The sequence below is a fragment of the Bombus flavifrons genome, chromosome 1, assembly GCF_040668555.2.
Source record: "Bombus flavifrons isolate JBK064 chromosome 1, iyBomFlav1_principal, whole genome shotgun sequence".
Lineage (NCBI taxonomy): Eukaryota > Metazoa > Arthropoda > Insecta > Hymenoptera > Apidae > Bombus > Bombus flavifrons.
Window position 1 is genome coordinate 20,960,795 of NC_138442.1, and position 14,498 is coordinate 20,975,292.

General features: G+C 29.5%; 1 protein-coding gene across 8 annotated transcripts; it reads left to right on the forward strand.

Moving 5' to 3' along the window:
- Positions 1–745: 745 nt before the first annotated feature.
- LOC138181103 (uncharacterized) lies at positions 746–14,416 on the forward strand. Of its 8 annotated transcripts, none has more exons than XM_069115681.1 (8): positions 781–834; positions 5,539–5,844; positions 5,930–6,057; positions 6,137–6,235; positions 6,326–6,479; positions 6,581–6,758; positions 6,844–7,009; positions 7,166–14,416. In XM_069115681.1, the coding sequence occupies exons 4-8, from the start codon at positions 6,162–6,164 to the stop codon at positions 7,785–7,787; spliced, it is 1,194 nt and encodes a 397-aa protein (XP_068971782.1). In that variant the 5' UTR covers positions 781–834; positions 5,539–5,844; positions 5,930–6,057; positions 6,137–6,161; the 3' UTR covers positions 7,788–14,416. The 8 variants fall into 8 exon arrangements, with proteins under 8 accessions (XP_068971774.1, XP_068971782.1, XP_068971800.1 ...); XM_069115699.1 differs by having other exon boundaries at positions 6,140–6,235; XM_069115690.1 differs by having other exon boundaries at positions 828–935.
- The last annotated feature ends 82 nt before the right edge of the window (positions 14,417–14,498 follow it).

Consider the following 14,498-nt stretch of genomic DNA (forward strand, 5'->3'; position numbering starts at 1 on the left):
TCATTTAAATAACTATTTATCAAGTAAAAAATGCAAGCATCTATTATTGCTTCTAATGTATCGCCGGTAGATGGCAAATTATAAGTATTTATTAAGTCTTCATGTTTCATGTCTCGAAGTTTAAAACATATTATTCTGATATTATTGGACTTCTACTATGAATGTCTTACAAGTCGAAGAATTATAAATGATTCATATCCAATAATTTCAACGTTACTCGAAAAAGGAAAAATTCTACATGCTGAATGTTGATAAAGTTTATCTTTGGTTTATAAAATTAAAAAAGATTTATGTTACGTATAATTTCTTTTTCATCATGTTCGTTATCTACGAAGATGGCGCTAATATCACTGTTACTAAGCTACCGCAATTTTATTCAAATTATTCTGACAAAACACATTTTCCTACGTGTATCGTCAAATTTGTCGTTTATATATAAACTTCCGTGCTAAAATTTAACTAGAATAATTGATTAAATTCTATTTGTATCTTAAAAAACCGTAATTTTTACTGTTCTAGAACCCTGGTGGTACTTTATCGAACTGATGTCCGACAAAAATCAAATCCTTCACCGGAAATCAAACTTATACAAGTAAGAACAAGTTTATAATTTAAGTTCTGTACATTATCAGTACACGTCAAATATAATATATAACAAATTTTTTTATAAAAAATATGTCAACTAGACGTAAATAACGAGCAACGACAACATAAAAATTACAATTTCTTATTTGGTACATATGGACGCTCGTCTGACTAGGACATGCAACAGACCCAGCGCCGTGAGCCTGCGCAAAGGAGCTCTCAAATCTGGCCGTCACCTGTATTGAAAAGGTAAGTACTCTGCTGTCATTAATCTCAACATCTTAATGTGAATTTCGCGAACACGTGTGAGAAGAATACGACGTATTGATAACGCGACATATTGTCAGCAGGTTTGTGGATTGTCATACGAAATTACTCATGCGTTTATGATAAATATGTTCGGAGATGTCAGCGTCTTCGGCTCCGGGCTCTGAATCTGCCAGGCTGCTGTATCATCATCGATACATTTGACATTTATTTTTCATTCCCGTCTCTTTATCTCTTATTCTTTTAATCCGTCTTTGATACACGTTATTACAATCGTTGAAATTTCAGTGGTTTATGTCAAGTGTAACGAGAAACTTTCACCAGATCGTAGGTACCGTGTACCTTCATGGATTTTTCGTTGTCGGCACTCGTCATTCCATTGACAGGATACTGAATAACGTGCAGAAAGTACCGTTCGTATAACTTCTTGGAAATCTACCGGTTGTTACGTGTTATTCATCTTTCAGACCAACAATGATTCCCGCGTTTTACCTGCGCGGTATTCTACTTGGCAAGTAGACTTGTTTGTTTGTGCGTGCTGTATCATCTGTCATGGCGTACCCGCTTGTGGCGGGTATCATATCATCGACTTTTCCAATTGTTGTAAGCTCAAGATATATGTCAGTTGGTATCGTCGCATACGTTGCTCGAGAGAAGTCGTTCAAATAATTTTTGAGAGACTGGTGGAAGAGAATATCATATTTATCTAATATTTCGAATAAACATACTGTGTATTCGTTATGACGGGGTTGGTTAGAACGGAGGGAAGGGAAGGAATCGACGATGGCGGCGGACTGTACCGTGCCACGCGCCATGTCGGTCTCTTGCTCGCGCACGTCCTTCGTTCAGTGCACTACGTTTGTCTGTAGATTTCTTTTTTTGTCTTTGTGAAAATGGCACACGATCTGTCACAATTGAACTTCAGTAGGGATCCACATACTTGTAAAAGGAGCCTCATAGCTCTATCCTTAATGTTATATATGCTTTGAAAATTGATCAGTCTTTTTACCTCTGACAATTTAAAAAAAAAAATTGAGTTGAGACATTTTTAGACGGAATCGCGGTCTTTGAGTTTATGCACTGTTATACCAGTGCACGCTAAGTATCTTCTCTTCTTATGAAAACTTCTATCAATATAACTATCTTGACCTTCTTTTTTGTTTATTTCATTTTACAATATTAGCTTTGTATAATATTGAAAAAGTGCTTTCAATTTGAAAAATTAATTTTGTAAGAGTATTCGGCGATAGTGTTGAATTAGGGGCAATTTCGTTCTACGTTAGTATCAAAATTATAACCGTTTACATAAGTATAACAATGAGATTTTTATCATTTATTTATGATTTGCATTATCATATTTACATTTTTTATGTATAATGATTGTTCTTTGAAAGCGGCCATTCATATGGATACAACATTTTTGTAATTATCAAATTTAAAGCTTTTATTCTCTCGTAAATATTGTCAATTTATCATACATCATGCAGCATGTTTTATCACTTATGATTAAAAATATTTACAAATGTCAATCAATTATTAATATTTGATAGTCGAAGGATTTAAAGTTATGTTTAAAAAATAATTGAATATCGAAAGATAATAACAATTTGATTATAATTTTCAAATGCTAAGGTAGAGAAATATGTCTCCATGTTTTTATTCTGACCAAAATACCGGAACCTGTTTTATCATAATGTAGGTCATCTCGATCAAATACTTGCGACATCGTTAAACATCGTTTCAACGAAATCGAAGTTTCTCAGACTGCAGTTATTTGTATTATTGATTACGATTTTATTCATTCTTCTGCCATTGTACGTATAGAGAAAATGCACCTATGCTTATTTCTGCAAGAACGCATATACATAATTTGGTGACATGTATTTACATCGAGGGCTGGTACCTTCCTCTATTTTTAAAACCGTAGACAACTGTAAAAGTGAGAACGAAAGTTGAACTACTGAGAGTTAGCATGTCAGGGCCACGTTATTCGGATATTGTGCACTTTTTATCTTTGATTTATTCGCTCGTTCGAAAACGTTTAGTGTCATATTTGTAACAAGATTGTTATATTCATAATTATAAACATAATTCATATAACAGCTACCTGATATGTAATATTTATATACGCCGTAATTGTTACATGTAGTTGATGGTTAATGACAATATATAGAAAATGTAAAAACTATTTCATTAATATATTCAAAATCTACTATTTTGCTTTTTATCATATTTTGCTACAAAAAGAAAAAAAATAGAAAATTGATTAATATGATTCAATTAACATATGATAACGTAATATGATCATACAATATGTAATGTGTAAAATGTGGAAAAAGTATCTCATTAGTATATTCAAAATTTATTTTTCTATTTTTTATCATACAAGTATTTTACTACAAGAAATAGAGAATTGATTAATATGGTTAATTATATACAGTAAATATCTCACACAATACAGTTGAGTAGTTTGATCATAGATGTCGCAAATTTGTTATTGGTTTTTATGATAGGAGGCGGTCTTGACATTCGGTTTGTAAACAAATACAAATGAAATATAGGTAATGTTTAATATGCGTGCAGCCAGGTCAGAGATCCGAGTCGTATCGGGATGAAGAGGCAACCGATCAACAAACCACGTGGCAACATCGCTATACCCTCCTCTTTTTTCCCCTTTCCTGTTGCTTGATGTCCCTTACATCGTCTCCCACTATAATCATCGACTGCATCGAGGCGAAAGCACATTTACATTTTTTTGCGTACAGTACGTTGCAACATTCTTGCTTTGAGGTTTCAACTACCGATGGCGCCACTCCCAGAATCAGTAAAAAATACATACATATGTTGTATATTGAAAGAAAACTAAGGAAGATTTATAAGTTCATATTCAGGATCGTAGATAATACATTACGGGGGTTCTCCGTCATGTTTTATGTTTTTAGATTGAATTTTATTCCATATCTCAGTTTCTCCATTATGTTAACCTACTAAAGACTATGTTAACGCAACGTTACATTTGTAATTTCTTTTTAATCGATTCATATTATTATTATTATTATTAAATACGTATGTTGTGACTATTGTGATTAAGAAAAGAAATTTCAAGAATTTGCTCGATATTCTATCTAAATTTTACAACTTTATTAAGTTTGAAAAAATGGAGTATTTTGTAACATTATGATAATTCTTTCTTTTCTTTAAATTACAACATTCCTTTTCGTGTCTTCTATTTATAACGAACTTTTACAACATCTATTATTCTAATACATTTTTGGTACTTTGGCAGAACAGTATTTTACTTTATTTACATTTTTTCTAATAATACATTTATGCACACATTTGCACATTATTTTACTGCTTGGTGCTTAATGGTTTAATCAGAATTACTTAAACTTAATTTTTATGAAATTTTTATATATTTCTCCGAATGAAATTATTCTAATTTTATGATTTTAACATGTTTTAACATGTATAGAAAGAATTTTATGTTTATGCAGAGAGGATATATTTTTATAGATTATAATAGTAGGATATCGTCCATTGGATGGAATACATTATCAACGATACCTCAGTTCGAATCATTGAACATTTTGTTACGCTCCTGAACAATATCATCCTTGAGAAAAACAAGGACGGATGGGTAACGTACAGAGCAAATTCGGCATATCGAAGGAAAACTGGTTTGCCTTCACGTAGTACTTATTACGATACTTGTCGAATGAATGCCAGTTTGTGAAATGTGAACGCGTTTCTAAGTACGTAATAAAGTTGCCGAAATAAAGTACACCCCTCTAGATTGTAAAATTTTATTGAATGTTACCTGTGATGCGCCACACGTCACTGACCTGCTTTTGAAATTGAATTAAGACAAAAGCCATATGGCATACAATATGAATGAACAGATGCAATAAAATATTCTGTAATCAAAAGATTGGAGAAGAGATATTTATGAAAACCAAATCATGTTGATGAAGGTTTTGATATTTTCCATTATACATGTTTAATATACATACAGTAAATAATAAAAGAAACAATATTTATATACATTCTTAAATGTCATGATAAGGTAAAAGCATTTCAAGAGTTTGTAGGGAAAACAAAAAATAATATTTTGGGACATTCCATGTTCATCATATTTACACATTATTTTGTTGTGGTTTCACGGTTCCTATTTTTAGATACCAGTTTTATCGATATACCATAATTTTCTCTATTTCTTTTCTTTTCCTCCCAAAGTAATCAATCTTAACTGAATAGTCACAAAATAATAATCTTAACTATTATATCTTTTTATTAATAAACGTAAAGCATATTTCTGTTTATAATAATTTAAAAGTTTTAATGTCTATAATAATAGATAAAATTATATATAATAGTTGAATGAAATTATATTTTCTTCATTAATCTCTCTCAAAATAACAGAAATCTCCACGCTATAACGATTCTATAATTAGTTTGACAATGATGGATATTAGTATGATGAAAAGTAATAATTTCATGGGAAGAAGATATACATTTGTGTCCTAATACATCGTACCTTGATTCAGCACATTTTATCAATAACGTTTAACATAGATATTAACAATAATGTAGTACAATATGAAACAACTGATTTTGGTGATTCTATATAGAAAAAAAGTGTTTGTAAAGTGTCGATTTCCTTTAGCACGTTGTTTTTCTTTGCAGTTTTATCGTGTATAATATAAAGTGGGGATTCGTGAGATTATGGACGCCCCCTAGTAGCATGCGTGCGCAGAGAACGTAGCGTCTTGCACGTATACGCTGTCAAGCCGAAATCGCGGTGTTAGTTACAGACTGGCAACAAATCGATGTAAACAAGTATAATAAAGATGGTGACGATCAGTGGTTTTTTCTTCGTGACAAATTATCGCGAATGAACTTTTTACATGATTTTTACATACTGTACGGACAGAAACGGAGCTAATTTTGATCTACTGTCACGATCATCGAAACATGCTGTTTTCAGTAAAGGTACATTATTTTCAGGACGCGTTTAAACTTACGGTTCACGATTATGTTATACATGTATGTTCCTATATGCAATTCTTCTTTGTAGGTAATTACTTACAATAATAAACATAAACCGATAATAAATTGTGAAAAAATATATTGGAATGAATTTGGTTGGGATAAACTTTTATTGGTTTTTTGTGAATTTGTTATCATGTGATATGCTTTCTTTATGTAAGATTCTACAAGATTTTAATCTGATTGGTTATATGTTGATTTAAAAAATGTTATTTAATGTTTCAACTTTTTTCAGAAGCAGTTTGAAAATAACGTGCAAAATGTTTAGTTTTCATAAGCCAAAGGTGTATCGATCTAGTACTGGATGCTGCATTTGCAAAGCCAAATCCAGCAGGTAAGCAACATAACATAATTTTAATAAATATAGTCTTATATATAATGTATTGTTTTACAAATTAAATTAATTTTCTTATTTTATTTACAGCTCAAGGTTTACAGATAGTAAAAAGTATGAAGATGATTTTATAGAATGCTTTCAACTTGAGGAAAGAAGAACTGGAGAAATTTGTAATGCATGTGTACTTTTGGTAAAAAGATGGAAAAAATTACCTGCAGGAAGCAATCGTAATTGGAGACATGTAAGTTTTAATAAATATCAATTGCGTTAGTTGATTGTACACATTTATTCTCACACAAATTAAATACGATTATGTACAGATCAATTTTTTGTACTTTACAGGTTGTAGATGCACGTGCAGGACCTGGTATCAAATCGTTGACAAAATTTAAATCAAAAAATAAAAAGAAAATGAAAGATATACCAGAAAAGTTTGAAAAGATCATGAAAAAGAAACACATGTATTTGAAAGCAGATAGAGATCGAGAACAAAGCCCAGCAATGAGTGATGATTTAACAGGTTGGTGTTTAACAAGTTTATATTTTTAAATAAAACGTTTTAAAACTATAATTTTACGATTATTTTTTGTTTTGTTCTTTTTTAGAAGATTATTTGAATGGAGATGGTAGTAAAGGTTCAAGTCGAGTTGGTAGTCCTATAGATAGTGATGATATTCCAGTAACTGGAAAACAATTAGATATTCAAGATGATGCGGAATCAAAGGATGATATAACTGTCAATGGTTTTATTGATTTAACATATTTCAAAAGGTTAGTCTTTCATTATTAAACAGTTAAAAAGTTTTTAATAATTTATAAACAGAACTTGATAGATTTTTTCTTTGGTATTTGAAATATGTATACTTTTTTATTTATTAAGTTCTAAAAAAGCTCTTCATAAAAGATTATACACCTATATTATTTTAGGGAAATCATTTGTTGTGGAACAATATTCAAAGGTCCATATGGAGAAGTAATAGTGGATCCTTCATTGATAAAGCCTTGTATTGGTTGTATAGCTAGACAACAACGACAACAACAAACGAATGCATTAAGTTGCAGTCCTGTACATAGTTCTGCATCTGCCAGTCCTGTTCACAGTTCTGCATCTGCTAGTCCTGCTCATAGCGTAGAGTCTGGTACAGAGGCAACAGTCTCTAAGCAAACAAGCAAAACGTTTAGTGACTCATCATCTGATTCCGGTTACGATGAATCTTCCAACCAAGGAGTTGGTGAGAGTAAAATTACCAAAATTATTCAGAATGCAAGTGCTACTGTAAAACCAGCAGTTAAAATACAACCATTGAAAAGTGTTCAACTAAAAGCTATACCAGTATCGGAAGCTGTCAGGTTAAAAACAGATGTGCCAATTAAGTTGGTACCTATAAAACAAATCGATCAATTATCTTGTAAGCCATTGTCTTTAGTTTCTTCTACTAATGTTACTTTAAGCAGTAGTACTTCACACTCCATCGTTACCGTCCCAAGTAATCCACTTGTCGATTTTGCCATGCACGCAGCCTCCTCCAGGCAATCAGTCTCTAATTAATGTCAGTCTCTTATAGAATTTTAATTTATTTTTTTCTTATATAATTAGATATATGCTACGATGGAAAATTGTGTGTTATGTATGCTATTATTACCATCCCAGGTTACAAAGGCTCTGGATAAGATTGTTTAAGTTTTATCATATCGAGCACAAAGAGTTTATAATGTTATAAATGGTGGCAAAAATGACTTCTTGTAATTAGAATAACTGTTATGATGTACAGTAGATAGATAGTGCTCTTAGGGATGGTTGCATAGGATTCATGTCCTTGATCGTTGGTTATTAAAAAATATATATATAAATATATAATTATATATATGATATTGTCTTTATGGACGTGAATTCTTAAATTGTATTCCACGTCTGTTAGATGATTTTTAAGAATGATAGTTGAAGAAGAGCACAATGTTTCTACTGAATACCGTTTGTAGCATATATAAAATCCTCATAAACTGCCATGCATTAATTGCTAACTCTCCACAAATGACTCCCAAATGTGGAAAGTTATCAATTATTTTGTAAGTTTAATAATTAGCTACATACATCAAAATACTGTGATGACATTGTAATGTAATGTGAGATATAAGATTATTATTCAACAAGTGGCAGTTTATACTATCTTCGTCCTAAGCATTAGTTAATGTACTCTATGGTATACAAGTTTTCTTATCCATAGCTTTCTGTTTTCTGGGTTATCTATCATTGCAATTGTATATGTGAATATTTGTGTAGAAGTTCCAAGATGCCAATCACGTTTCAAACATTTGGGTCCAAAAATTTTAAAAAGAATTCACTTAGGGTCATGATAGCTACATTGTACCAGATGCATTTGATATGATCCATATAAAGGTCCATGACGTTAAAATTAAGTAATTCAACTTAAGAAACGAATGTGTTCAGGTACTGTAAATCCTGACCCACTAATAGCAATAATATGAAGAGTAACTTTATAATAAAATAAATGAAGTCTGTTGAATAGCATCATATCAATATGATGATATATTTAGGCAGTATTATTAGAGAGAGAAATTGAATGAGAATATGGCAATCAGATTGGCAAACTGGACCAGCAAAACTTTGTTATAATATTTCAGGGTGACTGCAGCATTAATATAAAAACAATTGATTAATACCAGAGTAACGACATATGGAGTAAGAGTAATGTTAAGTAAGTGAAAACTGTTAGTTCCTAGTTTTCAAAGATGGGCACATAACCGAACAAAAGCACATAAAAGTACCTGTTGAAAACAGATTTCTGTGATTATTGGAACATTTGTTTTCTATTTTTTTTTTTCTTTTTCTTCTTTCTCCTTTTTTTGATCAATAGATAATCTTATACGCACAATGATTATTCAAATCGAGATATATATATATTTAACCCAGGAGTTATTACGATTTTTTTAGAAACATATTTTATAAGATACATCTAAAATAACATGTAAACTCAATATTACAAAAAAAAAGTAGCAATTCTTCATTTCAAGTTAAAATAATCTTAATCATGAAACCAAAGATGTGTGAAAGATATGTATTTATTTTATATTTGGGACAGATAACCCGATGAATAATATAAATTTTTATTTGAATATATTAATTGACTGTTGAATCAGAATTAAAATTACACATGTGCAATATGTAGCAATTGTTTTTATATAACATTATGCATGATACAAAGTTTTTTATAATCAATTAAATTTTAATAATAATCTACTTCTGGGCTAGTAGCAATTTTTATAATATTTCTCTCACACAGGCATTTGGTTCAAAATTTTTAAATACCGCGTTTTTGCTGCCCATCTGGCTTAAGCTCATTGACAATCGTTATTTAACAAGGAAACGATAACAGTTTTTCATATAGAATCAAACATCGAAACTATGATTTGTATAAGGACAACGTTGATGACTTTGTCCTTTTACAAATTTTAATTGTACATTTTTTTGGACTAGGAGACTTTATGATCTCTTTACTGTGAATATTAATAACTATGTTTTTGTTGTAACTCACACATTATGATTTATATAACAATTAATATATGTCACAAATAAAGGTTGGATCATAGGTTAAGAAATCATATGTAATTAATAGTATATATTGAATTTTTAAAAAGCGAGAATAAATTTTAGAACTTAAAAGAGCTCATATTACAATTAAGATTTCTATAATATACTCGTTCAACTTATGATATATAATTTTTTAAAGTGATCTTTATAAACTTTCTATGATCCTTCCTTGAAACAAATAAGAAATACTTGTTTAATTTATTTATTTTGTAAGTTTATTTACTTGCAATATATGCTATTCCGTTTTTCTATATAAATTTATATATATTTTTATACAAATTAATCTCTGCTTTTTATGGAATAAACTTTCTGTAGCACTGCCAGAAAAGAGGGACACAAAGAGGAACATTTGATTCCAGGTCAATCTGCTGGCAATATTCAATGAATTATTTATTTTCAATTAGCTTACATATATATACATACATATAATATATATTAATCTATTATTGAGTTATTTACATCTTAAGAGAAGGAAATTATAAATGGTGCCCACAGATTGATTAAACATTAGGAAAACATTATAAAATAAGCTTACATAAGAAAATTTTGTAACGAATAAAAAAATGGTCTCTTGTTTAAAGTAACATAATTACGTGATACATAAAGAATACAAATAATTGTGTGTTTTTTAGTGAAAATGTGAATGATAAACTAAAATTTTATTCATTACAAAGAGTATATATGATATACGTACAAGCAGCTATTAAAGATAATATTACATGCTATCTGTTGTAAATAGCTGCAGAAAAACATCAAATTATGTTACGTAGCACAGTGATGTTGCGTTAAAAATTTTAAAAAATATTTAATTTCCAATTTTTCAGATGTCTCTTGAAAATAGAACTAAGTGAAAGGAAAAACAATCGAAATTTCTATGCATTGCTATCATGTAATTTGAATTTGATGTCCCTTGGTACAGAGAAATATAATAATTGAAATACATTTAATATGTTTTGATTTAAAGCAAATCTCGAGGAAATTTTTAAACGATATAGTTTGTGAGATTTATTAGAACGTCTTGTGAATATGTCGCGAGAATTCGGAAATGATGTAGTTAAAAATTTTATTCGTCTTCCTAAGCGATTTTTTTTAATTATAAATTATTGTCTGCTATTGAAACTATTGATAAACTATTCATTCTGATAATTACAAACCCAAAAATTGATGACCATTTTTCTCGAGATTGATTTCTTCATCATTTCAATAAATCTTACAAATTATAGTTATTTTTCAAGAGAACGAAGGCATCATGCAAGCCTCTTTAATGTACATCGCTCGAAATTTATAATATGTCAATTTTCTTCTGTTGTGCAAAAGTACATAATGGGAAAAGGCTTTTGGAAGAATAAAAGAAAATCAAACCGTGAGAGAAAATTGACATAAATTACTGATTTTTATACGAAGATTTTATTACACATATATACATTCGCATCGTTTGAATACATCGTGTACGTTAACATTGGAAAATGTACTCAGAACCTGTAACAAAATAAGGAGAAACTATTATGATCTATGATATTCGAAAAAACATGTGATTTTGACAAAAGAACTGCGTGACTTTGGCGGATCGTTATTGTCGAATTGCATTACTTATTTTCACGATCGTATTTCACAAAAATGTCCCTTGAAAAACAAGAACTGCTAATTGATTAATTGAGCGAGAGGGAGAGAGAGTAAGAGCGCGTGAGCGAGAGAGATACAAAACAATTAAAAAAAAATGGTGCAAGTATTTTACTACAGTGACCTGGCAGATTCCGATATTAAAATATTTTGCGATGAGAAACGTAAGAACGATTCTTCCCGAAGGAATATACTGTACAAGCTTCTTTTCTATATCGATCTTTTGTACAACAGAAATTATTTAGAAAAAGAAAAAAAGGAAAAACAGAGGATCGTAGGCGACACAAAAAATTCTAGAATCAATCTTACGATCCGTACATAAAAATTTGTCTGACGAACAAAGAGTGGTCATTTTCTTTTTTTTTTCTTTTTTTTTTTACAGTGATTCTTTACGTTCGGTAATTTTAAGTAATCTATCGAAACACGATAATTTATATAACTGCATTTATTTATATGCATATGCTAAAAGAAATTATGGTGCGATTCTTAGTCTGAAAATTTTGAGTATTTTTCGTGCTTCTGCATTTTTATTTTTACAAATTACAAGCCGGTGTTTCTCCCTGTCTATAGTTTGTTCCTTCTTATTCAGTTTCTTTTTTTTTTTTTTTTTTTTTTGTTCTTATTCCTTTTTTCTTCTTTTTCCTTCTTTTTTATTTTTAATTAAATAAGTTTCATGTATAGGTACTGATGTATCGCATTAGACTTCTTTTTGTTTTAAATTCATATACATCGAGAGAGAAAGAGACAGACAGATTAAAAAGGAATGACAATTTCGAAGCATGATATAGCATGGTAAAACATATATAATTGTGATGTACACAAGCTCACGAAAATATTCGAACGATGATGTATATACATATATATAATTGAAATAGATACAGATCCTACAGAATAAATAATACATACATATTTTGAAATGAAATTTAAGTACATTTATGTACATGTTCTCCATACATAATAAATGATTCAATTTCAAAATATCTATTATATTATAGGATCTGTATCTAGTTCGATTGCAAATACACCATCATTTGAATACTTTGTGTGTCCTGTGCATGTGTTTTATAAGAAGATCGATCTCGCAAAAACGTTTTAGCTGTATGGTGATAATGGTGATGGTGATGATGATGATGATGATAATGATAATGAATTGAACATCGTGATTGTGCTGCAGCAGAAATAGAGAAAAAAAACTTTTACATCAATTTATTAAAGATATAACGATTGTGAGACTGATCGATGTATTTAGAAGATAACTTTTATTTACATACAACTATTAGAGATAGGCGAGAATATATTGTACTATTCGTGCATATGTTATTAATGAAATTCTAATGATAATAATAAGAAACGATGACTGCCGCAACAAATATATCTCGTTATCGCAATGATTATTATATACATACGGTATGGAACATTTGTACATACATACATATATATACATATATATATATATATATATTTATATATATTAATATATGTATATGTATATGTATATATATTAATTTTAGACTAACATGTCGAATTCCAATCATTGTACAATGATCATGGAAGTATTAAATCGTTGGTCGATTATCCCATGGTTTGTTTCCTTTTAAAACACAGCGCAACTAATGGGACGATCGATTATTACGATTGAAGAAAAAGCAAAGTATACCATCTTTCGCTATGTACAACTTTGTAATAAAACGATTTTACTTTTAAGGAATCCATCAGTCATGCAAATTGTAAAATGATAACGATTATACACCATGAAATTGTCATGGTGTTTCTTAACGTAGTCCAACGCACATATAATTATATTTTATCTTGATTGATTCCTCTTTCTTTTCTTTTTCTTTTTTTTTTTGTAGAAAAATTTATAGCTTGAATATAGATTGTATTTATACGTATTGTATATCTTTCTTTATTTCTTTTTTATTTTTTACGATATGTGTCGTCGACGTGACGTTAAAAAGAGCATAGCTAACTCGACAAATCAACACCAATCGTGAATCAATGAATTTGTATTATATCAATATCAAGGAGGAAAAACAAAAATGATATGTACTTCTATTTCATATATATTATATACATATACATATACACATATAGAAAAGTCTGTGAGATACCAAATTTTGATAGATAAATAAATAATATAAATCGTATATATATATATAAATATAGAACATACTTAAAAGGGATGCGCAATATATTAAGAAATGTATCTCTTACTTTTATGTTTTTGGTTTATACAGATATACGAAAAAAGAATATTATTATAATTATAATTATTATTATTATTATTACTACTACTACTACTACTATTACTACTACTATTACTATTATTACTACTACTATTATTTACGTCTTTACTGTTACGCTGTGATGATTAGTCAGTACGACGTATTTAAACTGTTTTTTTATAAAATGCATCAGCAAGCTGTTCGAACGACTGTAACTGAGAGTTCGCTATTGCGGGGATTCTCAAAAGTAGATCGAACGAGTATAAAGTTTATAAAACATGATTGAAAACTGAGAACTCGTAAAAAGTAGAAGATTAAGATATCGAAGCATTTTGCATTTGAATGTCACGAGTATTTTACTGGACGGTGATCTTGAGAGATTAAATCGAGCAGCTTTTTCAACCCTCCATGAAATGTTTCTATGTAGAATAAGCTTATAGATTTAAAATATATTTGACTGAAAAAATTATGAAGTTCTGTACCTTATCGTACATATTTACGAAGAAAAGAAAATGAAAATTGTAAAAGTGCAATTAAATCGCTGTGGTGAAAAATATATTTCCTTAAGACCAAGAGAGTTTTAGGAAAGAAACAAAAATTGAATATCGAATGAAAGTGCAAAATGCTTACTCAAAATATTATATATGAATCCATATTGATAGTTTTTTGTAGAAATTCTTTGTATTCGTGTCTTACTTAATAATAAAAAAAAAAAAAGAAAAATATAAGAACAAAAATTTCTAATTTGAAGCAAAATACAAAAGAGCAGAAACAAAATTTAATCGAACAAATTCATACGTAAATA

What these genes read in the sequence shown, in the direction of transcription:
- LOC138181103 (XM_069115673.1), top strand. Translation starts at nt 764, where the DNA reads ATGCAACAGACCCAGCGCCGTGAGCCTGCGCAAAGGAGCTCTCAAATC. An exon ending in CCGTCACCTGTATTGAAAAG is followed by an intron (nt 835 to 6,136) that starts GTAAGTACTCTG and finishes AACTTTTTTCAG; the next exon opens with AAGCAGTTTGAAAATAACGT. An exon ending in GATTTAACATATTTCAAAAG is followed by an intron (nt 7,010 to 7,165) that starts GTTAGTCTTTCA and finishes ATATTATTTTAG; the next exon opens with GGAAATCATTTGTTGTGGAA.